Source organism: Terrapene carolina, unplaced genomic scaffold, assembly GCF_002925995.2.
Source record: "Terrapene carolina triunguis isolate 2854851 unplaced genomic scaffold, T_m_triunguis-2.0 Scaffold165, whole genome shotgun sequence".
Lineage (NCBI taxonomy): Eukaryota > Metazoa > Chordata > Testudines > Emydidae > Terrapene > Terrapene triunguis.
In genome coordinates, this window is record NW_020664516.1 from 522488 (window position 1) to 550148 (window position 27661).

The 27661-nt window shown below is 51.2% G+C and overlaps 1 protein-coding gene across 1 annotated transcript in view; it reads right to left on the reverse strand.

The window, feature by feature from the left end:
* Positions 1-11349: 11349 nt before the first annotated feature.
* LOC113406928 (serine/threonine-protein kinase H1) overlaps positions 11350-27661 on the reverse strand; it is a 55525-nt gene continuing 39213 nt past the window's right edge. Inside the window, exon 2 of the mRNA XM_026653826.1 lies at positions 11350-11889. Within this exon, the coding sequence (XP_026509611.1) occupies positions 11572-11889 (318 nt within the window). The 3' untranslated portion in view covers positions 11350-11571. The remainder of the gene's footprint in view (positions 11890-27661) is intronic.

Below are 27661 nucleotides of genomic sequence, written 5' to 3' on the forward strand. Positions count from 1 at the left end.
AGCCCAATGGGCCCTGCTCATGCTAGAGTTAACCCCCTACGAGCCTGCAGAGGCACTTCCCACGTCCTGCTGGCCTGTTCTGCCCCCATCCTGCCATGCCAGGGAAGCTCCGGCACAGGGTTCTCCCCAGGGGCTCAGAGGAATGGTCCCGGGAAAGGCTGCGTTGCCCACTGCCCAGGGTGGGATGGGGGCACTCTGTGGGGCAGTCACTTTGGCAGCTGTTCATCTGCAGGCCCAGCCGGGCGCAGCAGAGCACCAAGGAGGGGGTGCATGGGCAGAGCTGGCTGAAGGACGTGGGCCCTGGGCCAGGCTCTGAGGCCGAAACTCCAGGTTGCCCCTAGGGTGTGGGGGGCTACACAGGCCTTCTTACCCCACCCCTGACCCCCAAGCCTCTGGGCACCTCACCGGTACCGGCCGCCCTTGCCCCAGCTCTGCTGAGCTGCTGCCTGGCTCGTGAGCCACCCTCACTCCTCCGCTCACAGCGCGGGTGCAAGTGGGGGGCCCAGGGCAGGGAGGTTACAGTGCCGTGTAGATTCCTAGGCAGTGCCCAGCCCGGCTCCGGGCAGCTCGGCCTATATGGACTCGCTGGAGAAAGAGAAAACAGGAGTCCAGGATCCCACTCGGCTGCCACGTACACACAGACAGCCCCAGGGCATCAGCTCGGTACAGGCAAACAGAGCCCCCCAGCCAGCTCCACCATGCACCTCGTGCAGTGCCACCGGGGATCTGCCTTGCAGCCCTGGGACGCAGCGCAGAGCAGGGGGGGCTGGTTCTCCATAGGCCCCTGGTTCCTGCAGTCCATGGGCTTCTCCAGTCCCAGCTGGCAGGGGAGGTGGCATCCAAGACAGGGGGCTGGTGGTCACCACAGGAGAATGCTCTGAGCGTGCAGGGCTGTGGGAGGTTGGAGGCCTTGTGGGAGTGGGTGCAGGCCAGGGGGGTGACTCAGAGGAATTAGGCAGGAAGCGAGAGGGTGGGGGGCTTGGAGCTGGGGTGGGGAGGGTTGAGCCAAGTGGAGGCTGGGCAGACTAGAAGGGGAAGGGAGAGGTCGGGGCTAGGTGGGAGCACCGAGGAGCAACAGTACCCTCCCATCCTGCCCCTAGGGCTGCCCAGGGGTCCTGTTCCCATGCAGGAGGGGAGGGAAAAGGGTGCCCACTTCTCCCCCCCATGACACCCCTTACCAAGCTCCCCACTGACAATGACACTCACCTGCAGGGGAGGCGGCACTGGCTGCTTGCAGCCCCACCAGTTCTCTGGGCACCAGGCGTGGGACAGTCACCAGCAGAACCCAACCTGGTGTTCCTGGCACCAAATCACGGGCCTCGGCCCTGAACAAAACCAGGGACGGGCCCCAGCTCTCAGAGCCTGCCCCTGCAGCCGGCTAGGCGGGACCAGAGCCAGCCCCTAGAGGAACCCCTGGACCCACCCCAGGCCAGGGTGTTTACACAGCATCCCCTGCCCCCCACACACCCACCCAGGCCAGGGTATTTACAGAGCGCACACACACACACACACACACACACACACACACACCTGGGCCAAGTATTTACACAGCACTGCCCCCACCCCCAAATGCCCCCAGGCCAGGGCATTTACGCCCCTACACACACTGTCCACAAAAGACTTTGTTGACTGCTTCCCCCACAGCCTGGAAGAGGGGACGTGCCCGCGCCCCATCACACTGGGGGAAGACAAACATTCCTATGCTGTTTGAACTCTCAGGGGCGAGGGTTTCTAAGCATAAGCAAGGAGTCCCCAGCTGCTTTGCCTGGGTTAGCCCTAGAGGATATAGAGTCTGCTTATTAGAGTCTCCTCCCACTGGCATCAGTGCATTTATTTATACCAGAGCCAGGACCCAGCTCCCTGGGGCAGGGCAGGGCAGGGCGTCCCAGCTTGGGGCAGGGGTGCCAGACCTTCCCCGATGGGCAACAAGAGAGCAGTGCAGAGGAGCATGGGAAGGTCCTTGCCCTGCGGGCTAGTAGCTAGGCACTGGGCTCCCTGCTGGGAATGGAAACATTAGGCCAGAGCAAGATGACTGCTCGTGTTTAGCAGAGCTACAGCAGGAGGGGGGGTGGGAGCACAGGATCGGGGCCAGCCTGGGAGATGAGCAAAGAACTGCAGCTATCTCACAACATCTTCATTGCAAAACCCATCAGCTTCCAGCTTGTCATGGACCAGACAAGGTCTTTGGGCAGCCAAGCGCCTGTCTGCAAAAAGCATCAGGAAGGCGTTGGGGGCCACCGCAGGGAGCAAGCTTTGGCCTGGTTCCTTTAACATCTCCGGAGCATGGAGAATCAGGCCAGAGAGCTATCCAGCAGGACCCGACCCAATGAGACATCCTGGGGATCTGAGGCAATCCCAGCAAGCAGCAATGGCCGAGACACAGGTACTAGTGGAGAGTAATGGAGGCAGGACTTTGCAAAGGCCTGTGCAGTGGAGGGCTGCGTAGGCAGTCGCACCGGGCCGGGGCCAGCACCTTTCTCTAGGGCTGTGCTGCAGCTCCACCTGGAAAGGGGGTTCACACCCGGCTCCCCTTTACCAGGAGCGACAGAATGGAGAGAGCTCGCTAAAGAGCAGCTGCCCCGAGCGGGTGCTGGCAAGATGAGAGATGAGGAGAGACAAAGAGCTCAACCTGCGGCTAAGCCACAGCTCAGGGCTGAGGGGAACCTGCCACCAACTCAGGGTGTCCACCCTTCGGCCTCCTTGGAGTCAGTCAGGGTGACATAGGAGCAATGGGATCAAAGAAGGGGAACTCCGTCTATTAGAGAAAGCCCAGGGTAAGCCAAGACTTTGTGCTGCTGGCTAGGGGTGCTTGTGGACAGCAGGTTATCGATTAGCAATAATGGTGAGCACCAAAAATCTGCTGGGCGCTTCCGCAAACACACCATCCTAGGTGCTGCCCAGACAGCATGAAGAGTGCGTTGAAGGAGACTCAACTCCCAGTGGCTTTCAGTGAGAGATGGGTGCCTAACTCCCTTCGAGACCTTTGAAGATCTCACGTCTCCAGTCCTTCCCTCCGTTGCCAAGTGCTGGCAGATCCTTGGCTGAAGACAGCCTACAGAAATGGCAACCACTATTCTTTTAATGGGGACAATGCAACATTTCCTTAAGGGAAGGAGCAAGGTCTCCTTGTAAAGGGTCCCTGACTCACTACCGCACCGGGTGTGTTTGAGACAGGAGTGGAGCGCAGGGAAATGCCCCAGGTGGGCATCGCTCTTAGCCCCTGATACATTCAGCAACTGTAACCCCAGAAAAGCCCCCTCCTTTGGGTGTCCGGCAGAGAGCAGACCCCAGCCAGGGAACCAGGACAAAAGGTTTATTGGATACATCGGATACATTTACACATTTAACAGACTGAATACACAAAATAAATAATTCTATACACTCATTTTAACATTACAGGTTAATTACCATGGATCAGATCTCACGCTACAAGAGATTCCTTAGTGTACAAAAGGAGTCAAAGGCAAATCACAGAACCGGGTACTTCTCAAGACAAACAGCGCATCCTTTTGAGAGGAGACAAAGTGGGACATGATGCGAGTACCTTCAGCAGCTCCTACAAGGCAAGGGAAGCCCTGGCAACAAAATTGGAGCCAGCGCATCAAGACCTTCAGTCCTGAGGGCTTCCAAGAGGCATCTGCATGTCATGAAAGGTAACAGGAAGGATCACAGCATCTTCGTGTGTGCTCATGGCAGGTGCTCCGCCTACCGGGTACCTACAACTTGGGCCCAGATTTCTTCCACAGTCAAAAGGCAACCACAGTGCAAAGTTCTCAGAACACAGCCAGCAGCTCGTCTGGTACCGAGGAGAGAATCTACAGTATGTTGTGCATAGGAGGACAGAGGGAAATGCAGATGGAGAAGGGAATATCGTCAGGCAGGCAGGTGGCCTCTCCTCCCAGGCACTGTTCACCAAGGGAGTGGTCAGAGCGGCAAGGGACAAAGCTGTGCTCTGGGCACGCAGCACCATCAGAGAACACCCTTCCTATTGCACGTCTTTGGCAATGCCCCTGCTCAGTAATGCATGCATCTGACACACAGGGACATGCCCCTGTAGCGTTTAAGGGCTGCATAGTTATCTAGGCTTTCTGGGGGTGGAGATGAATAGTTTGGACGAAGCACCAGAAGCCTCGTGAGAGGGAGAGCATCAACACAGTCCACACAAAGTCTGGTACGAGGCACCAAACAGCGCAGGCACTTAGTGATAGCTTTTTAAGAGATACAGGAGATTTGGAAACTGCAAGGGCACGTGTGACACACGCACATGCCCACTGGGCACACACAACAGCCCTTTCAGTGTGCAGTCAGGAGCAGCTTTCTGCAATGCTTTCCAAGTGTTTGCTTCTCTAGGAAGCCACTGTTGGCTCCTGTCTCTTCCAGTCACACACTATTAAGGATTTTTCATATTACAGCAAATCAGATGAATGTGAGTTATCAAACATCAGAGTTTGCAGGAGGATGTCACGTAAGAAGTGATATGGCCTCAGCCAGTGTAATGGCAGGGCTGCATTACCCACACCATGCGGGATGGGTTGGGTGGTTGGTTTGCATAAGGGACAAGAGGGTTATATTGTGACATGAAGCTATCTCCTTCCTACCACACAGGTCCTGGATAAAGAGAAGGCAGGTTCAGAGGAGAGATGATCTGTGGGCCCGAGCTGTGAGCAGAGACAGGGATGCTCATGTTCTGGATGGGCACTTTGGTCGCAATACAAGAATCGTTACTGATCCTGGCCCTTCCCATCCTACTGTAAACATTAACGAGGGCAGCATGCCCCTAGGAGAGTCCATGTGCTCCCCTGAATGGGCAATGCATGGAGGTTCCAAGGGTGCCCTCGCTGGTTCCTCAAGATGTTGGGCCAGATCCTCCAGTCTGTTACTGTGCTGCTCAGACATCACGTAATGACTGTACTTTGGCCAGAGGTTGGCAGCAGGCAATTCCTCTTGTGCAGGGTACCCTCCGCTAGCATGAAACTGGCAGAGGTGACATAGCGTCTTCCTATGCCAGCTGCTCCCCCCTTCATGGCAGAGCAGAGCTCTGTCCACCTCTCCTCCCCTGGCATGAGCAGAGTCTGGCCACAGGGAACAATCTGCCCCTATAGCTGTATCTTGGCACCTATGGTAAAACTGCAGTCAACAGGGCAGCTTTAATGGGACTAGCCTGGGAGCTGGCTCCGCCATGCAGTGTGAGCTGCCACCCCAGAAGGAAGGAGCCGTGCTGGGGGACTTGAAGCCCTTTTCAATAATCAGTAAGTGATGTGGGGTCTCCTTAGTGAGCCCAGAGCCCCAGAAACAGTAAATTCAAGATCACTCCATGGTTTCCAAGTGCCTCACTTCATGCACGTGGTTAGCCTAGATTCTGATGAAGGCATCAGAGAGACACAGAGCCCGTTGTCCTGCCCAGCTCAGCCACAATCATTCTGGGGGCCACAAGAGGACATTAGAAACTCTCATCTTTCCCTGTAAGTGCTGGGTCACTAGAGAAGTGCATGTTTGTGTGCCCAGCCTCAGCCACCCCACAGCCCTAATACAGTATGTCGGGCACCAGTATTTCAACCAAACGTCCACACGGCAGAGCGCAGAGTCCAGAATGTGGGACAAGGAGCAGGATGGAGGGGAAGGAAGGAAGAAGCAATGGAAAGTTACCAGAGAAGACATTAGAAGAACTAGAGAAAACATGCGTCGAGGTCTGGAGACCACCCAGCCCAAAGGGGTTAGAATGTCTGCAGGCTGATTGTTCCCAAACCTGTCGCGGGAACTTCATTGCAGCTGGCTTCCAAGTCACCACGCCAAGCAGCAGCCCGCACTCCCTAGCTGATCTCACCTACTGCTTAAACCTGTGAAGCTCATGGGAGCAGAGGCCATGCCTTCATCTGTGTTTGCATAGCTCCGATACAACGGGGCCCTGAACCTGACTGGGGCCACTGGGTTCTACTGCAATCGGAACATTACATAAGATATCACCATTATTTTGGAATACTTCATGAAGAAGCACTGGCCTCTTTCCCATCAGCTTGGCATTTAGCAGTCTGGCGTTGCATTGGGAGGGGTCAGGAGTAGACTAATCATGGCTACGTCCCTGACCATCTTGGCTAATAGCCACTTTTTAAACCCAGTTATAATTTTGGCCTTCACAAGTAATTCTTCGAGTAATTTTGTATCATCTGCAAATGTTGCCTTCGCCCTATTCACCCCCTTTTCCAGATCATTTATGAATGTGCTGAACAGCGCGGGTGCCAGTACAGATCCCTGGGGGATGCCGCTCTTTACCTCTCTCCAGCGTGAAAACTGACTATTTAGTCCAACACTTTGTTTCACATTTTTTAACCTTGAGAGGATCTTCCCTTTTATGCCATGACTGTGCAGTTTGCTTAAGAACCTTTGGTGAGGGACCTTGTCAAAGGCTTTTGGAAAGTCCAACTCCAATACATTCATAAGTGGGATCCAAAGTTGCATCCTCTGTTTGCAACCCACCTACTGTTCTCCTTGGAAGCCCTTTGTTATTTCCACTAATGATCCAAAATATGCAGGATCCAATGGACAGCATTCTACGAAGCCAGATCCACCTCCCCCGAAAGAGCAAACAAGCTGAAACTCCTAGTCAGAGCGAAGAGACCATTTCACACAGTATTGCTAAGTTCCAATGGACAGACACATGTATTTCCATTCACTCCTTAAAGGAACATTTCCCCCAGGGAATAGCGGGGGAAGCAGCAATTTGAGAGCTAGTCCCAGGAGGACAACGTACTAGGTCACCAAGTGATTGCTTCCAGTCAGCCCGTTTACTCTCTGCTTTCTCCTCACATCCCGTGAGATTTCTGCCACAGGGCAGAACCAGTTGAATGCTGGTGTTCACTAGTAGGCAATGGAAGACTGAACAGATGTCCTATTCAGCCAGCTTCCTGCCTTTGTCCATGTGAACATTTGCACCCGTATGTGGCGAGTGGCTGCTCTTCAGACCTATACCCATAACCACATGCGGAGAAGACAACTTGTCATTCCCTAGGCACTACGCTCCTGCTTACAGGAGGAGCAAACAATGCCATGTGACTTAGGTGACCAACCACACCCCAAGGATAATGAATAGCAAAGCTGCCAAAGTGAAGTTTTCAAACAACCTGTTGGCTAAACTTCGTTCCCACGAGCAGTTTGCTGAGCAGTTACAGAGAGCACATTTGTAAAAATCAATGATTTGGGAATGGAAGGGACAAATTCATCTGATTGTCCATCTGTACGAATAACCCAGCCACAGGGAAGAGGGCATGGTTGGGCAGAAAAACCTTTTCAGGTACAAAATGCAAACGCAACATTCCCAAGCTAACGTTCTCCTGGTACAGGTGGAAAGAGGGAGTCAAACGGCTCTCTGCCCTTCTCCCCCTGCATTAGTCCCTCACATAACCAGCTATCTACCTTCACTATTTGTGCGACTCCACAAGCCTACCACCCTATGACAGCAAACACTGGCCCATGCGTGGATCGAGGGAAAGGCTGGGGCGGCTATCAGAGACGTCGAATTGCGTAATTGTAACGATTCTGCTCAGACATCTGAGGAGAGCCCAGTGGTAGACAGAAATACTCCTAACTAAAATTCAGACACTGGTGTATCACAACTTCCGTGCCAATGGTTCAAGCACGTGGCCAAGAATCGTTCCCCTGCCTCGCCAGGCCAGCGTGCTGCTCTGCTCTGGACGACGTCTGGTCAGGGGACAGGGCACTGGGCAATTTAATCTGGGAAGTTTTGCCAAAGGAATAAAAAAGGAGATGTGCTCATGCTAAAGACAGGAATTATTCAATGGCTCTGACAGCTCTGTCTGATCTGATGAGGACACCCCCCACCAACCTCACCAAGTCCCCTGCATACCAAACACGGAGATGTCTCACTCGTAACTACAGTAACTCCTCATTTTACGTTGTTTCAATGTTACGGCCCTGCTCAATTAGGGAACATGCTCGTTTAAAGTTGTGCGATGCTCCCTTCTAACGGCGTTTGGCTGCCTGCTTGTAAGATTCTGTGGAAGAGCAGCGACTTTACAAAGGAGCATTGCACAAGTTCCTCTTCTCCGCCTCCTCCCCCTCCCTCCCAGAAAGTCCTAAGCGCGAAGTGCTGGGAGGGAGGGGCAGGAGTGGGGAAGTGCTGTCTCCACTCCTCCCCCTTAGGACTTTGGGGGGGGGGGGGGGGGGGGGGGGGGCGCCCGAGAAGAGAGGGGGGGGGGGGGGAGAAGGGGTGGAGCGGGGACAGGAAGAGGGGGGCCTGGAACATTCCCGGCAAAGTCCAAGCCTGTTCTCCGGGGAAGCTGCTGCTGCTGCGAAGGTTCTTCCTAGTGTCCTTGCTTGCAGCGGGCTGTGCCTGTGTGGGGTAAGCCAGGGGCACTTCCCAACCACAGTACAGTGCTGTACAGTATACAGTATAATGCCTTTTGTCTGCCCCCAAAAAATTTCCTTGGAACCTAACCCCCTGCTTTTACATTAAATCTTATGGGACAACTGGATTCGTTTAACATTGTTTCACTTAAAGTTGCATTTTTCAGGAACATAACTACAAAGTGAGGAGTTACTGTATAAGGAAACAAAATGCGAAGAGCTCTCTCTCTGCAAGATGATATACTGCGATTTGCCACTAGGTGTCACTCTAACTTCACTCATATTTCACTCAAATGCGGGGAGAGGGACCATTTTCACTTACTAAGCAGGAAAGATTTCTCTCTGGGTACTGTTTGTCCCAGACAAGCGAGACGCAGGCCTCACCCAGGGCACAGATACACAATCACTGCGTTATTTATGAGATTATTCAATACCGGAGCAAGTGGCCCAACCTCACACTAGGCCAAACCTCAAGAACCCTAGTTAAGAGGGAAAAGAGGGAGACCGGTAAAATGCGCACAGGGACTCCTAAGCAGATTGTGGGGGATGGGGGCAGTGTTTAACCTGTGAAATCCACAAATGAGGCATTTCTGAAGGCAGAAACTCCTGAGTCTCAGGTCAGCTGGAGAGAGTTGAGATGCCGGAGTGAAATATACAAAGGCAGAGAGTCCAGAGAGCACGCAAGGCAGAATTCCAGCAGAGCAGATCAAGGGCATGTGCACAGCTGCTCAAAAGCACAGCAGACTAACTGGCTTCATTAGCAGAACGATCTGCGACTGCAGCACATTTCCAGAGACAACCCAGCCCAAGCAACTTTTGTAACCTGCACTCAGCTAGTGGGATTCCTGCCACTAGCCTCTCCTGGGGAGTGGGAGGGCAAAGTAAAAAAAAAAAAAAAAGGGACAGGAGATTGCCTGAGGTTCCAAGAGGAGCTTGGACTCCCTCTCCCTCCGGGAAATCTCCACCATCCCCTTCTTTGCTTACATATGGCTACTGTCTGGGCATAAGCGTGTTAGAACTAAGAGGGGGTGAACCGCTCAACTGAAACCAAGAGGTGAAAGGCCAACACAATGATCTGCACTGCTCTTGTTGAGTGTGCCCAGGTATACTCGGAGGTTTCCCACAGAAGAGACAAGGTTGCATCGGTGAGAACTGGAGCTCTGCTTACAAGAAGCCCAGGAGAAGTGTGGACACTAATCAAACCAGTGAGAGGCCAGTTGGCCTCAAGATCACAGCCTGCATCACAGATGCAAGGCCTGGGTCATGCCATCAGGCATGTCACTCACACCCCCGAAAGCCAGACAGACCTTGTGAGCCTGAAGCTGAGTCACCAAGAACTGGCTTTGTGCAGAGCTGAGACGACCTCTATAAAAGCATTTTGTTTCCCAAAACGCATAAGGCCCTACATCTGCCACGAGTGACGGCACACGGGACCTTTCCGGATGACGCATCCCATGATAACTCAATCGCCAAGGAGATGGGCTCTACAGCTGCAGCATTCTGAAGAGTAATGGGTACCAACCCTGAGGGGAGACTCTCCTAGGTGAGACAGACATTCCCGCAGGCTCTGTCTCAGTCAGGAACTGAGATGGGGAGGGAACACATTGGATTAGACCAGAACTCAGCATGTGGCAATCTGCAGCTTCATTTATCCTACACAAGGGAGGAGAAAGCCTTCGGAAGGGCTTGTGGGTAAGGCAGCGGTCTGGGACTCTGGAGATCAGGGTTTTAGCGCCTCCTAGCCATAGGGAATGGCACACCCTGCACAAGGTCATGGCAGAGATGACTCTGCCTTAAGTCCACAGAGGAAAACAAGGAGCCGAGTGACCCTTGACAGAGCACCTGGAGCAGCGCTTCCCTAGGCCTGGCATGTGTTACCGGGGCCGATGCTCCAGACTGAATATCTGGTAGGAAGGCTCCCGTCCATGTTAACAAGGAGTTTCTGTGGTGACATAACTGCCCCCATCCCACTCCCCTGTGCACGCCGTAACTGGCCATGAAGCTATCCCAAAGGCAGGCCTGGGGTGCCAAGCAGGCCAGGCGCTGGCAGAATCAGCGTGCGTGGCCGAAGGGGAAGCAGTGGGTAATGGCTGGGGCAGTCACAGTTTTGGCCTGGTAACGTGGCACAGTTGGAACCATTTGTCTGTCGGGTCCATGGTGCAACACTAGGGTGAAGAATCCAAAAACCTCCAACCCAGCGGCAAGAAGGAACGCCAGCTCGCCTCTGAGAACGGCCAGATCAGAGGGGCCCCTGCCAGCACCAACCTCTGCTTCCGTTTAGCCTCGTGCTTTTTGCCTCAAAATATGTCCAAAGTGGCCTCTCCTGACACCTCCACACCCTCCCTTTGTGCCTGCCCCAGCCGCTCTGCACTGGCTCACAAGCCTTACGCTTCCCGAGACAGAGGAGATCTTCCGGAGTGCTAGCGCAGGGGTGGGGGCCAGGGCTAGCCACGGGGTTCGCTTTAGAAAAGACGTTTTTAGGTGTCCTGCAAAGCGTTTTGCTCCTGCAGGTTTCGCATCCTCTCCCCTCCCCACAGTTAGGAACCTTCAGTCAGGGCAAAGGGGAACTGCGACTGCAGACAATCTGCACTCCAGGGCGCCGATACCTCAATCAATCCTTAACCAGCACGAGTAACCTGTGATGCTGTCACAGTCACCGGGGGGGGGATCCTTGGGGGAAACCTCTCTGCTTCATGCTCCTCACTGAAGACTCCTGCCTGGCATTTCCTTCATGCAGCTGGCTTGCTGTTGAGTCACAGCACTTCCAACCCTAGCTGTGCGTGTGACTCCCACCAGCATCAATGGAGTCCAATATAAATACTGTCCAAGCATGTATAGGGACTTAACATTCTGGAATCAATAAATAACTATAGGCAGCCAAACTCCTGGGCTGGGGAGGGGGCTCTTCTCTTCACGGGGCTCCCTAATTTGCTGAGTACTTGAGGCCCTGAACTTTGACCTTCACTCTGGACAAGGAAGGCTTTCACTGCTCCACTTCCTGCATCAGGCTCCGAAACGCAGCCCACCCAAGTGAGGAGTGCCCACTGTGGGGGGCTGGGGTGCAAAGGTTCCATTTTCCCCGAGCTTCGTGCCCAGGGAGGAGCACTCCTGCAGCAGGAGCCTGGGTGTTCCCCGCCGCGTGGGAGCGTTGCACACCTGCACCAGAGGAAGTGCACCTGGGAAGACAGCTGGCAGTTTCCTGGTGAGTTCTCAGCCATTGCATTGCTGCTGGTAGCGCAGGTTGAGCTCCCGCAGCTCCCGTTCCCGCACCCGCCGCGACTTATTGGATTTGGTGGAGCGGCTGGAGCGGGTGGACTGGGCCGATTTGGTGCTCTGGCAGCGAGAGGACGCCCTCTTGAGGAGGTTCTGAGAGATGGAGCGGTGCAGGTTCTTCATGGAGGAGGAGGCTGCCATGCTGACTACCCAGGGGTGCTTTAAGGCCTGAAGAGCTGTCATCCTGTCACTGGGATCCACTGTGAGCAGGCGATCAATGAAGTCCTTGGCCAGATTGGACACGCTGGGCCAGGGCTGAAAAATCAAAAGGAAATGATGAGAAAACAATATTCACCATGACTTCGTTAGACAAGCACCACCCCTCTCCGCCCAAAGAGGGCCAGCCACGCCCCTCAGTGCCGGGCACTGATTTATTTCACTTGTAGGCATCCCCAGGGCACTTCCCTTCTCCCACTTCCCCTCACTCATCCATCCTCAAGTCCTGAAGTTATAACTAGTGCGGTGTCAGGCCACAGAGCGTAGGAGGCTTCCATCAGCCCCCACCAAATGACACTGCCAAACGGGCTACCGGGGTCCACTGCAGATCACCACTCCTCCTCCTGAGCCCCAAAGACTGAAGCACCTCCCAGATCCTGAACTCTGTTCCCCTGCTCCGCAGGCCACTGGCCCTTACCAACACAACACATACTTGGGCCCCGTTCTCAGGTGATGTGAATCAATATGGCCCCAGTGGAGGTAGGGCGGAGGATGCGAGCCTTTAGCTTTACATTCCATGGTAGTGCTCTGGGCCGGGGTCACAATCCTTTCAGTATGTCGGGGGCACAATTTCTTTAAAACTGACAAACGTACACTTCAAACACCCCTGACCCCGCCACGATAGCCATCTGCTCTGATGTGTCACTCTTCCAACAGACTCTCAGAAAAGCCTCCCACCATTCTGCATAATCAGAGTCCCCGCTCCCCTGAAATTCATCTTCCCCACTTGACACAGCCCACTAATTAAATGTTCGTCAGCAGGGTCAGCTGAATTGTTTGTGGTGAACAATGGCTCCTGTGAATTTAGCCTTTTTCCTGCCCACTGGCAGTGTGTGATTTCTAGAAACTTGTTCATTTTTCAGTTCTGAGGATAAATAAATTTCAGCCTATGAGCTGTTAATGAATAACCCACGGCAAGTATCTGCTTGAGTACTAGAAATGTGGACTTCACCATTTAAACCGTGTGACTAAAGCATGTTCCTATTCCCTGACTCCATGGCCTAGCCTTTATACACCACTGTGCTTCCACCTGAAATTCTTGCAGTTGCTGCACAAAACAGACTCCGTTTGCTGATTAAACCAATATTGGCCACAGGCCCAAAACATGCCTCCAGGAACATCATAAGGTACCACATACGATTGTCTGTCCATGCACGTTCCCATAACTCACTCTGCTCTTCTCATCAGTCACGTAACTAAGAAATCTCCGGATAGACTGACATAAATCAAAACGGAGGGGGTATTAATACTGCCTATGTTACTGCGCGCTCTCTCTCTCTCTCTCACACACCCCCATGCAATGTAAGACTGAAGCAGGTTACTCCCAATTTCTTATGCACCAGTGATGTATTACTTATTTCCCTAGATGTCACCTTCTAAAATGACAATTACAAAATTAAAAATATTTGTTCATGTTTTTAAGAATAAACGTTTCTGATCTCACCCAAGGTGCCCCAATCCCCGTCACACAATTGCCTGTTACTTTGAGTAAGTTACTCTGGTTTGAATGTGTCTGAATGATAATACCTTTCAGGTCACGCAGAGGGCCTTGTTTATTCAGATGCTGGACAGCTCCAGCAAGGAAATGACTCAGCTCCCCACCCAAAGCTTTATTTCTGTGCCAACTGCCGCTACGTGCCAGCAACAACCCCAAATGCACACTGGGGGCAAGACTGCACCTTTACGCACAGGAGCACGTAGCCTGCCCTGCTCCAGAAGGATTGTGACTTGGACACACCACCCTCGCCAAGAGTCACAATCCCTCTCCTGCTCCCGCCTCGTGAGGAACATAGCTAGTGAGCAGGAGCTGCGCTCCACATGAAATTCAAACCCAAGACAAGGCAGGTCTTCAGCTGAGACCTAGTCTTACTCCCCTGCATGCATAAGTAAGACAAGACTCCAGGCTTTCTGTGATCTGAATACGTTACTGGGGTTGACTATGTCTAGATGACAAAGTATGTCACTGGTTAACTCAAATTAGCTGACAAATCACATACACATTCCAAAGATTGTGTTCTCAAGTCAACAGCTGATGTTGTAAATATGAGGAATTTTTGTAACTAATATCAGTAACTTAGGGGAAAAAACCACATCCACAAAACATTGCAATGTGGAAGGAAAAGTGTGTAACCCAGTAAATAATCCAATACCCCCCTTCCCAGGAACACAGGAAAGTGCTGCCATGCAAGTTTATAGCAGCACAAACACATGCAGCTACTCTTGTCTGTAGTGCTTTACGCTATGTATTCAGATTTTTGTGTGTGACAAAATATGGTAACGGCACAAAAGGGATAATTTTGAAAATTCCTTGTGTGCTGGAAGGTTAAGGGGACAGATGGTGGAGGAGGAAGGAAAAAATCTGAGCAGAAGTCATAGCAGAAATAAGGTGGAGGAGGCAGTGTAGCTGCCGCATGATATGGGATAAAACTGAGATCTGCCGATACCATCAATGCGATGGCAGATCTATGAAATCGCATGTTGTGTGTGTGTCTGTCTCTCTCCCCACCCCAGGGGTTTTTGTCACTTTCATCACTGTAGTATTGTAAACACTCTATGTGATGAATAAATACACAGCAGCATTCAAGAAACACCTGGCCAGATCCCTAGCATATGAGTAATGAAATGAGCTAGACAAGGATCCGGATACAGTCATCACAACTAGGCCAATGCACAGACATGTAACTATTTGGTGTCAATACGTATATTAAACAATAAAAGTAAATGTAAAGTCTGCTAGATGACCAATGTATCTGCCTTCTGCTTCTCTCTCTTTCCTTGTGCAGGAAAGAAGAACCCAGCTATTTTAAAATGTGGAGTCCACATACTGTACACAGTCTGACAGAATGCTTTTTCTTGTGCAAAATGGTCAGAAAAAGATTTTAAATGTCCTGAAACTCCTGCTATCTATCTCTGCCAAAAGCAAACCTTTCTCCCTCGCATGAAAGATGCAAAGCCTTCAGATTATGGCTAACCTAAGTATTAGCTACTCAGAGAAACTAACAGAGATTTATAGAGAGTTTAAGGCCAGAAGGGATCACCAGAGGGCAAAGGATGATATAGCAGGGGGCTAGCCTGGAACTTGGGATACTTAGATTCAATTCCCTGCGTGACCTGGGGAGAGTGCCTAGAATGTCATACGGCCCATCTGCAGCTGCTTTTAGCAAGCATCTCCAACGGTCAGAGACTGGGAGAGCTCCGAGTTACTACACAGAATTATTTCCCTGGTGTCTGGCTGAAGGGTTTCACCCTCGTGCTCAGGTTATAACTGATCACCATATTTGGGGTCAGGAAGGAATTTTCACCCAGGTCAGACTGGCAGAGACTTTAGGGGTTTTACGCCTTCCTCTGCAGCATGAGGCACGGGTCACTTGCCAGTTTGAACTAATGTAAATGGTGGATTCACTGTAACTTGAAGTCCATAAATCACGATGTGAGGATGTCAGTAACTCAGCCAGCAGTTAGGGGTCTATTACGGGAGTGGGAGGGTGAGGTTCTGTGGCCTGCGTTGTGCAGGAGGTCAGACTAGATGATCATAATGGTCCCTTCTGGCCTTAAAGTCTATGAGTTTAATGGATGTAAAGCCAATTGCACCTCAGGCCTCATCCCTGATTTGGTCTTCGTTTGCTCATCTGAAGCCACCAACTCTGGCTCCTGCCACCAGAAGAAAAAAGAAAATTTCATCCTACAACAGGCGCTTCCCCTCCAATCCTGCTTTTCAACCTGACCTGACACGGACCGGGGACTGCCTTGACATGTGCCAGGAGCAGCCATAACTCCAGCCGATAGCAGACAATGAGAAAGACTTAATTTTAGCATTAGCTGGGGTGTGTGTGTGCGCACAAAACAATATCCACATCATAGTCCGTAAATCACGATATTTTGGGGGTTTGTCCAGGAGAGAAATGGTTAAATAAAGCCATTCATTGTTCTTGTTCCATTTGGTCTCCAACTTAAGGACCTCCAGGCACTGTCCAAGCCCACAGAAGAGACTCCAACAGTTGACGTCTAGCTAGACAAGACAGACAAGGGTGGGAGAGAGGAAGGGTTCTTAGGCCCATTTTACCAATGGGAAATTAAGGCCCTGTCCGCACACAGAAGTTGCACTGGTTTACCTAAAATCAGTTTAAAAACCAACCCAGTTAAACCAGTGCAAACCCAGCACAGGCACGATGGAGACAGCCATAAGGCTGCCTTGCAAGGACCCCCTCCCAAGCCTGGCATGGGGGCTCCAGCAGGCAAAGATTCCAGGCAGTTCTGCAGCCCACAGGGCACTATGAGGATGGAGCCGTAACTTAGGCTCCCAGGAAACTCTCTAGTTCCCAGAGCAGCCCAGGATCAGGAAGGCACAAATTCTGTACGAAGAGGCTAAAAATACAGCTAGTGTTACTTAAACATGGGGCAAAAATATAAAGGAGAAAAATCTCTGACTCCTGCACTGTGGTAAAAGTGTATGTAACATCAGAGTCGTCTAAGACTAGATTAACAGATGGCTGATTATTTAGATGCTGCCGCCACTGATTCCACAGATCCAATTAAAATTTTCTTGACTGATAGCCTGGGAGGATTCCTTCCTTCCAGTCTCCCTTGGAAAAGGGAAGAATTTTTAAGCTTGTGTCATTTCTAAATGTAGGTCCCTGGTGAGATTCCAGCCGAGTTAAAATGGTAACCTTGCTAATGCTGGTTTATCACAAAGAATCTCCTGATGAGTGTCTGGTACCTAATTCAGAGATGGGGAAAAAACCCAGAGCCTGGGCACATCCAGAAATCCTTTTGTCAGACACAATAGTTCTGTGTAGAATCCAAGCTCAAGTTTTGGGAAATTATCAATCCAACTGACAAAATCTCTGAGCCAAGAGGTTGAAGCGGTGGTTGCTGATGATCAGTGGCTGGAAAGCACTATATTTAAAAACCCCAAAAGAACTCCTGTCATTCAAGAAACCATTTTGACCAGTGGCGGTGGAACAATTTATATAGTGGGGGTGCTAAAAGCCATTGAAGAGAACCGTAAACCCTGTGTATGATGGAAACCCCTTCAAGCCAGCGGGTGCTGCCGCACGCCCAGCACTCCTAGTTCTAGCATCCCTGGTCTTGACTGATTGCTAGAAAGACAGTTTATATTGTGAGCCAAAGAATATTGTCTTCCTGATAAGAGAAATTTCCTTATATCAGCTGGACTCAAAATACCAAGAGACAATCATAGAAATGGTTGACTCATTTTACATTTAAGATTTACCTATCACTCACAAAACTGAATCCACACTGAAATAGGAAGACACCTTGCATTTGCCTCTTGATATAGAAGCTCACAAGGTGAAAATTTTGGAGCAACTGAAAAATGCAGATCCTCACGCAAATGACTTTGAATCCTTCATTGGGACAGTTATTTTCCATGGGAATCCTGATTTGTTCTCTCTTGAATTCTTATGGATGACCAAATACATCCAGTAAGTTTATATGCTTTCCTTTCCCATTCCAAGATGGAACATTTTTTCCTAGAACCTTTTGCCATAACAGTTACACTTAAAGACAAACATACCATGTGCTCCAACTTTTTTGTCGAAAATAGGTCATGCATTGCAAACATTTTGCTGATGCTAGTGACAGACATGTCTGACTCCACTCACTTTACTCAACTTAATGTCAAATGTAAATGGACATGGAGATGAAAATATACCTGTCTTGTGGTTGTACCATTTCCCTGCAATGTTGGGGGAGGGGGGAAGGGAGAGTTGGTTGGTTTTAAAAAAAAAATCCCTCTTTATCATCATTACCTATTTCAACGTCACTAGCAATTGTGATTCCTTATCACATATCTCGGGACAGCTTTTTTCCCTCTGGTGACTGGAGACCAAAAGTCAGGGAATCATATGACCTCAGTTTTGTTTGTTTCTCCTGGGGAATTTGTTCACATTCATGTAAAGCCTTTTGACCTTAGTGAACACTGCCTGCTGCAGATATCACTGACTATAACAGGCTCTTCATCCTCTCTCTTTTAAATGGAGGCTTACAACCAACAAAGTTTATAGCCTCTTAAGATATTGCTCCCGTCTTTTAAGAAAGCCACTATAGTTCATCGCAAACACATCCATTGTGCTAGATCTTCAACAACCGTACCAGACTTAAATCTATAAAGTGAGGGAAATCAATCATTAGTTGTTACACTTCACATAAGGCTGGAGGGGCTCCGGCTTCTTGTGCATACAAGTTGTTTGCACTCAAGCGATCCGCCCTCACGTTCTGGGCGCCTGGCAGGTGAAAGGCTTTTAGGTGGATGTCGTGGGCTATACAGAAGTCCCACAGACTGAGGGCTTTGGGGCAGAGGGCAGAGGATTGGGTCCCACCTTGCCTGTTGATATAGAACATAGAGGCCGTGTTGTCCGTGAGAACCCTGACTACCTTGCCCTTCAGGTGCGAGCGGAAGGCCATATACGCCAGCCGTACCGCCCTGAGTTCCTTGATGTTTATGTGAAGGGTCAGGTCTCGCGGAGACCACAGGCCTGGGTCTGAAAAGTCCCCACATGGGCCCCCCAGCCCAGGTCTGATGCATTGGACACCAGCTCCAACGACGGGGCCCTGTCCCTGAACGGGACCCCTTGGAGCATGTTGCTTGGTGCGGACCACCACCACAGGGCGGTGATCACCAAGTTCGGCATGGTGAGGTCCATTCTGTCCGTGGCCTGGGAGAACTGCGAGGCCAGCCAGAGCTGGAGGGGCCTCATCCTGAGTCTGGCGTGGCAGACCACATACGTGCACACCGACATGTGACCTAGCAGCTGCAGACAAACCCTGGCTGTTGTCACCGGGAACCTTGCGATCAAGTCGATGAGCCCTGTCAGGGTCTCGAACCTGTCTGGAGGGAAAGAGGCCCTGGCCGATGTCGCATCCAGGAACGCCCCGATAAACTCTATGCATTGGACCGGGACTAACATGGACTTGGTGTTGTTTACCAACCGGCCCAGGGCGGTGCATGTGGACAGGAGGAGTGCCACATGATTCCCTCACCTGCGATTGGGAGGTGCCCTTGACCAGCCAGTCGTCCAGATAGGAGAATATCTGGAGGTAGGCCTGAGGTAGGCCGCTACCACCGACATACACTTTGTAAAGACCCTGGGGGCGGTGGACAGGCCAAACGGGAGGACCGTGAATTGGTAATGGTTATGTCCCACCATGAAACGGAGGAAGCATGTGTGCCCCTCGAATATGTGGATGTGAAAGTACGCGTCTTGTAGATCGAGGGCACCGTACCAGTCCCCGGGATCCAGAGAGGGGATGATGGAGGCCAGGGAAACCATGCAGAACTTGAGTTTCACCATGTACCGGTTCAGACTTTGCAGGTCCGTGATGGGCCTGAGCCCCCCTTTGGCCTTCGGGATAAGGAAATACCAGAAGTAATACCCCTTGCCTAGGAACTCCTTGGGCACCGCCTCTATCGCTCCTAGTTCCAGGAGCCTCCCGACTTCCTGCTCGAGCAGAGCCTCGTGCGATGGGTCCCCAAGAGGGACGGGGGCAGGGGGTGGTTGGGAGGGTAGGAGGTAAGCTGAAGGGTGTAACCAGAGGTCCAAGGAAAAAGGGAGCTTTATTGGGGGTGGATCCCTGCTGAAAACTGGTGTGGTCCCCCCGAGTGTCCCGTCAAAAACGCCTTTTACCCGCCTGCTTGCCCTTAGAGGACCCAGGCTGGGGAGGCAGGCCGATACTGCCTTTGCAGGCGTTTTTTATAGTCCCGCTGCTTCTTCTGGGCGGCCTGGGCGGGAGCCTGCTGTGGCTTGAAAGTGGGCTTTGACGGAGCAGGAACATAGAGGCCCAGGGTCTGGAGGGTTGTACAGGAGTCTTTCATGCCGTGCAGCCTTGTGTCTGTCTCCTCCGCAAACAGCGCCTTCCCGTCGAAAGGGAGATCCTGCATTGACGACTGCGCTTCGCTGGATAGCCCAGAGAGCAGGAGCCAGGACGTCCGTCTCATGGACACCGCCGAGGCCATGGGCCGTGTGGCCATGTCCGCTGCTTCCGAAGCGGCCTGTAGGGATGCCCTTGCGGCCGCTGCCTCTTCCTCCATGAGTGCCTTAAACTCTTTTCTATCGCGCTCCCGGAGGGAGTCCTCGAACTTGGGGAGGGATCCCAGAGATTAAACTCATAGCGACCCAGGAGCGCCTGATGGTTTGCTACACTTAGCTGGAAGCTTGACGACGAATAAACTTTTCTCCCGAAAGCATCCAGCCTCCAAGAGTCTTTGTTCTTAGGGGTCAGGGCTGGCTGCCCCTGCCGCTCCCTGTGGTTGACCGACTCAACCACCAAGGAGTTGGGCGCCGGGTGGGTATACAAATATTCGTGCCCCTTAGTGGGTACAAAGTACTTGCGCTCCGCCTTCTTAGAGATGGGAGCTAACGAGACTGGTGTTTGTCACAGGGCATTTGAAATTCTTGCCACCCCTTCATGGAGCGGCAAGGCCACCCTGCCCAGTGCCGAGGGGGACAGCACATTGAACAGGGAGTCTGAGGGCTCATCCGTCTCCTCTGCCTGGAGGTGGAGGCTCGCTGCCACCCTTTTTAAGAGTTCTTGGTGTGCCCGGTAGTCCTCCTGCAGGACGGAGGGGGGCAGGGCCGCAATCAGCTCCTCCGGACGGGGCGAGGAGGCCAGTGCAGCGCTTTGGGTGTCGGCCAGCACTGGAGGATCCGCCACTGGTCAAACTCCGGGCACGGTACCGAGGAAGCGGGTCCCACTGACTCCTTTCTTGACGGTCTAGGGATAGAGGCTGACAGTGCTTCCGACACCCCGGCCACTGAGCGAGTCACCACCGGGGGCTGCGCCGGAGGCCACGGTGCTCATTGGTACCACTGGGCCAGCCACGACGCTCGGTGCCACTGCATTTGCTGAGGCACCGGCAGGGCTGGCTAGCCTGGCCTGTAGAAAGGTGGCTGTGAGCGGAGGCCGGGCTGGCATACGACCTGCTGCTGCCTCTGGACCGGGAGTGGCGGTGGTGCCGGGATCTACGTCGACCACAGGACCACGACCTCGAGGCGGAGGAACAGCAACGACGGTAGTAGCTGGCCCGGGCTCACTAACTAACTAAACTTAACTGAAAAGCTAACTGACTACAGGTACTAATGAACTAACAACAGTTCTGGGGACAAGCTGCAGCAAAGCTGGAGCCGAGTAGTTCCGACGCACCTTCACTGGCGGCAGAAGGAACTGAGGGTGCGGGAAGCGCGCAGCTCCCCTTATACCGCGCCAGGCAGGGGCCACTCCAGGGGTCACGGGGGGCACTCCCCCGCTACGGGTACTGCTAGGGGAAAAACTTCCGGCACTGGTGCACGTGGCAAGCATGCACACCTACTGTGGAATAGACATGAGCAATCACTCGAAGAAGAACTAGGGATGTGTCTCAGAAGAACATATTCTAAAAACCAGGAACAATCATAAATTGGGTCAATTCATGTCATTTTAGAAGATGACATATCTGAACATGTACCATTTCATTGAAGAAATCTGTAAACAACCGCACTCTTTGAATAAGGAACTGGGACTAAAAAGTAGCCAAGCTCACCCGCAACAGAAGAGCCTGTTTCACCAAGCCAGTTAAATTAAACTGAACAAAAACAAACTCCAAACAAAAGCAAATTGGATTTCTTATCCTTCCAATTATTCTACTTCCATCACTAACAGGGAGTATGGAGCACTCGTAATTAGAAATCTCTTCTGGTCAGCAAACACAAATCAGTTTATTGATCTGTTTACGCTAGTGGAGGTTTTACCTGCTGCACTGTACATATCTTTGATTTTATTTAATTAAACTCTTTCTTTAAAAAGAAATAAGAATATATACTGCTGAGGCCACAAGTGACATGAGTTTAGTATTTTCGCAGGTCCTACTCCCTGGAGAAGTTTGTTCATGAAGTTTGTTCATTTCACAGAAGTACCACAGTACTGGCAGGATATCAGTATCTGGTCAAGGGAGACGTTGGTGTTTCGCAGGTCAGGACTGAAGTGCCATGGCAGAACTGTGGGGAAAACTTGCATAACACAATCTCATCACCATTCTGCCAGTCTCTGGACATTGCTATTAATCCTTCATTTCTGTGAACACTACATTCAGCCACAAAAATCAAAGAAGTCTCCACGCTACTCTTACCACCCAAACCTTTCTCCCTCACCCCCCAAAAATTGAGTTCAGTGTATTATTTCTGCAGTTACATATTTGCTGCACACTTTCACTCAGCTTCACTGTATTCGTTTGGTCCCCAAATTACAGCAGGACTTTTCACCCTGTTCTGCAAAGAAAGGCAAAGCCACTCCTTTCTGAGCAGAACCTCAGCAGGATCCAATGGCTGCTAGCAGTAATTCCCTAAGACTGAGCAGCTGTTCCACTGCCCTCTGCCCGGGCAAGGTGCTAGGGACCTCATTTCACATGGCATCTGGCCTTGCTCATGTGACAGACCCAGGATACAGACCAGGTTCAGAGTGGAAAACTATTGCCCCTGAGGCTGAAAGAGTGAAAGTCAGTGGGAAGGAAATGCCTGTACCTGCCGAAAGTCCCTGTCTATTCTGCAGGGAGAAAATGACTCTGCTGCTCTCTTGCAGCAGCCGTGCCAGCTCGAATCGTGCGTCAAGCTGGCAATGCCATACAAGAGATCACTAAATCGCAGCATGACAAAGGGAAGAGTTAAAGTCTACTTCAGTGCAATACTTCCCCTGCAGTAGAGACCTGGACTGGGGCTCGCAGGGCTTGCGCTATTGGGCAGTGTAAAATAGCAGTGTAGATGTTCCTGCTTGGGCTGGAGCCTGTCCTCCGAGACCTCCCCCCGCGCTGGGTTTCAGAGCTCAGGCTCCAGTCCAAGCAGGAAGGTCTACACTGTGATGCTTAGCCCTGCTGTGCAAGACCCACCAGACCAAACCAGTTGACCTGGGCTCTGAGAGTCGCTGCAGCTGGGCTGGTTTTTTGTTTTATTTGCAGTGTAGACGTACCTTTAGAGCCCTCCCAGCTGTAACTCGTGCTGCTTAAGCCACTCTGCCTGGCTGGTGTCTATACCATTCACATCTGAATCACCTTCCCAAAGCACATCTTCCAAGGGAAGCAGAGCCGTTAGAAATTGCTCCATAACTCGGAATCACCCCCCAGGCAATTCCATTCAGTAAGACATGGAATCATGAGACATCACAAACCAATGCAACCTGAACCACTTCAAAGCAGAGTGTGGCATCTAGCTCTTCATTCTCCAGTCCCAATAAGCTCCAGGGTCTTAGTAGGGTGCGAAGAAACCCCTGTCAGCAGCATGCCCGTCGAGCCAGTGAGAAAAGCTGCCCCACTAATCAGGGAGTCTGAGCTGCTCACAAAGGAATAGCACTGGATTACAGATGCATAGCTCGAGCGTCTGCAACAAGTAAAGGACGTGGATGCTAGCCAAAGCCAGAAATACAAACACACAGGTCTAAGCTTTCCTCTTATAAACTGAGCTGCCTATTTTGGGGGGCATACAAGTGCAACGCCTCACTGAGAGCGGGTTGCTGCCCACCCTCTGTCAGAGCTTGGCAGGACCCTGTGTACTCTGCAATTCTGCAGTCAAGGAATTCGCAACAGAATCCGCCCCTTGACCCAGAACTGTGCTCCAGAGTCCAATCTTCCATTCAGATGTATCTGTGTTCCTAGCCATTTGGGTTATTCTTTGCAAACCTTGGGCTGAATGTAATCAATGCAGTGTTGTCTTCCTCATTCTGGAGACGGCCTGAAACAGCAAACTACTCCACTCATCTCAGTGGGGATATGGAGGGAACAGTTCCGCTTGTGCTATGGAAGGGGAGATAGCAGGTGAGGCTCACTGTATGGAAGGGGGTCCAGCAAGTTCATCTCTACCCTTCCCAACTCCAGCCCAACGGAGCCTGTCGAGTGCTGATCTCTGACCTGTGCCCGCCAGGCCAGGCCTGGCTCCCAGAGCACAGGAGTCTCCGTCCAAGCTGCACAGCTTTAACAGAAGCTGGAGAGCCCCCGGCCCTGGAACTCAGAGCGTCTCAACCCTGGGAACCTTGGCCGTCTCTTCCCAGCCGAGGTGAGCTCTGTCACATGAGCCCTCTTTTCACAGCTTCCTGACCACAGAAGACAAACTGTGGTTTCAGTCCCACTGGAAACAAAGAGCCAAGAAGTGGCCATCATGACTGGAGGCAGCCTCATTTTCACATGGCATGTAAAATACCAAAGTGTACCATAGTTCAGCTGAATCAGGCTCCCAGTTTGGAGGAAGAGGGAGAGGGTCTCATCAAAATACCCATTAGCCTAGGGCAGAGGTGGGCAAACTACAGCCCGCGGGACCCTCCTGCCCGGCCCCTGAGTTCCTGGCCCGGGAGCCTAGCCCCCAGCCCCTCCCCTGCTGTTCCCCGCCCGCAGCCTCAGCTCGCTGCACCACTGGCGCAATGCTCTGGGCTGCGCGCTCCTGCTGGGAAGCACAGCTGCAGAACCGCAGTCTGACCCAGTGCTCTGTGCTGCGTGGTGGTGTGGCTGACTCCGTCCGGGCATCACAGCTGCCTGTCCTGGTGCTCTGGGCGGTGCGGCGGTAGCGCCGCCAGCCACTGTGGTAAGGGGGCAGGGGCATTGGATAGAGTGCAGGGGAGTTCGGGGGGGGCGGGGCGGTCAGAGGATGGGGAACAGGGGGGGTTGAATGTCAGTCAGGGGCAGGGGTTCTGGGGGCAGTCAGGGGACGGGGAGCGGGGGGGAGGGTGGATGGGGCAGGGGTCCCGGGGGGGAGGGGGGGGAGAGGGCATCATTGCGGGTTGGATGGGGCAGGAGTCCCGGGGGGCCATCAGGGGGCGAGAAGCAGGGGGGGGTCAGATAGGGGTCAGGGGCCAGGCCACGCCTGGCTGTTTGGGGAGGCACAGCCTCCTCTAACTGGCCCTCCATACAATTTCTGAAACCTGATGTGGCCCTCAGGCCAAAAAGTTTGCCGGCCCCTGGCCTAGGGGATGGTGCACAGTGCTAGGAGGTCAGATTTCACCTATTCCACTCACTGCTATTTATATTTGCAGGCACTTCAGAGCCCTTATACGGAAAGCATGAATGGCATCAAACCAGCCACATGTTAGCAAATGGAATCTGAAAATGGATCAGATCATGAAAAACTCCTTAACATTTTTCATTTTAAAATGCATTTTAACTCAAATTAACAGATTTAGATGAAAATCCACAGAAAATTCAATATTTACAATATTATTTATTCAATATTTATATGCTGTAAATGTTGGGAAGCTACACTATATTGTTTATACAAAACAAAGAAGTTAAATCTGTGCTTTAAGTGAGAACCAGACCCAACCTTAATATAAAGGCAGGACCATGCCTCTCTAGTAATAGTGAGCACCAGTTAGGGTGGCTATTTTTCTGCTCCAGCCACAGAAAGAAACGGACAAAACATGGTCGTTGTGGCTCATCGTGGCTTCTTTTGTCTATTCTTGTGAAAAGATGGCCAAGTTTCCTTTGTGTAGCAAATCATGACGTTTTTGTGCAGGCGCACACACACACCAGCTTCCCGTTTTAGATTATAGCAATAAGCCAGGCCAGCATGGGCACTTCTCAGGTGCATTACCTTGTGCTTTCAATCTCCAGAGAGCTCCTCAATAGGCACTAATGCACACTCTGGCCTGGCTTACTGCTCTTCCACTGTGGAATGTCAGTCTACATTTCATTCATCCAAAAAGGCTTTTTAAAACCAGTTCGGAGGCTGAGGAGGGTTTTAGTCAATGTGTCCTTCCATTGTGAAAAACAAAAGAGCAGGAAAGAGATTTAAAATCCCTTTTACAATGTTCAGAATAGATTCGTATCTCATTTTCAGATTCAGAGTGTCGTCAGAGTCCATCTCCTCCCACAAGCCTAGCTGTAATTATCTTGTGTCCTGTAGTTCATGGAACACCCCAAACCTGGCCGCGTTCGGGGGGATATGCCCCTCCACCTCACCAAGCCCTTGCACCGTCCCAAATTCAAGACAATGCTTTATTTCCAACAGTTAGTGCCGATCATGCCACTCAAAGAGAAAACGCTCAAGTTTATTTTTTCCCTGGCTTCAACAAACAGCAACCCTCTTTCAAGCCAAACTTCAGCCAGAGCTAGCACAAACCTGGTCATACTTTCACGTGTGTAAAATAAAATTTTGATCTGCATTAAAACAATCACAGATCACTTTATGTAGGTATTCATTTGCCACTTAGCACCACAATACCAGAGTCCTCCCACAAAATTAAACATACCAAAGACAGCTGCTGTGGGAGGCCCTGGTCATGGAGGGAGAGGAGCTCACAAGTAGCTAGGGTCAATCCCCTGGAGGGCTTTAACTGTCCGGGCAGAGACCTTGAACATTACTTTATATTCAGCGCAGAGAGCAGTGCACTGGTGTGACGTGTTCGGGGCAACCATGTTGCGATAAAGATTGGCTGCTGCATTTTGTGCCGTTGGGTGTTGTATTTTGTACCACTCTGTTCAGTTCAGCAGCAAAACTAAGATGGTCAGTTTCTAATCCATGTTACGCTCACCCACTAGTCTAGCACTAAATTATTGAGGGTGGGCTCCTAACATTACAGGAGAAGCTTTACATCTAGCAACCAAATGACAAGCAACCAAACAGAAAATTTCCATGACAGTTTTTTAAAACATTTCTATTCTATCCAGGTTTGGAAAACATTTTTAACTATCGCCAAGTCTGGAGCCTAGATTACCTGATGGTGCCATCCCTTTATTTTTTTAACCCAGATTTAGGATGCCACTAAACTCAAGTTTTACATTCAGTTCCAGCTACCCCCTACCCTTTCAAATAGCAAAGGGGACAGACATGGCTCTTCGCGCAGTGGTGAGGGATGCTCCATCAGACTCCCCCGCCTTACTAGTAAAGCAGGCCAAATGCACCTTACAATGCCTGTTTGGACGCTCATTATTTGGATCCTAACTTGCCTCAGGGTGAGACTTGGCACTTGGGACAAAGAAATAACCACACAGAAAATGTGATTTCATTTAGTTTGGCATCATACAGGCCAAAGATACAATACACAAAAAGGGGAGTAGGGAAGTTTTAAACTGCAGTTTGTGCTCCGAAAAGTGACTCTAAAAATGGCCATACCAGGATACAGGATCCGGAAAGTCCAGATCAAATGTGCTCTAATTACAAGTGAGACAAGGACCATCTCCCCCCCATCCCGCCAGCCCTGCAAATTCAGCCTGGGGTCTGAGACTCTCACTGGAGACTCTCTCTCGTGCCCATATGCTGCCCTCAGGTGCATTTCTGCTACACCTTTATCTTTCAGAGGATTTCAGAGGTATACAGTCAATGTGAGAATTTCAATACATTAACAATTCGATCAGCGCGTACAATCCAGCTCACCGTATCTGCACTGACTCACTACATGAAAAGAGCAGTAAAAATATTTTTGCACAGAAATGAACAGATCCAGCAGACATACGTCTTGCGAGAGGGGGCCCGCAGAACTGCTGGACATGAACGCCCATTTTACAGTTACTTTTCAAAGGAAAACTGCATTTTAACTTTAAAAATTAAAATGTGTTTGGCAATTGATCTATAGATGACATGCATGGGGCATTTGCAAAATAAACTAATTAAAAATGTTCCCTACTCAACATTCTCTAGTGAGCCTGAACCCTGTAAAATCATTCCAGGGCCAAAGTCACTTTACTAGGCCTCAAATCACTGCATCAAAGAAACAGCAGAAAGAAAATAACTTTTCACATTTGAATTGTTTTCAAAGTTTCATTTTTGCTGCTCCAGTCCTGCCACCCTGCTCTCCCAATGCACTTCAATCCTGCCCCATAGCACCCCTGCTGCTCCGGCCC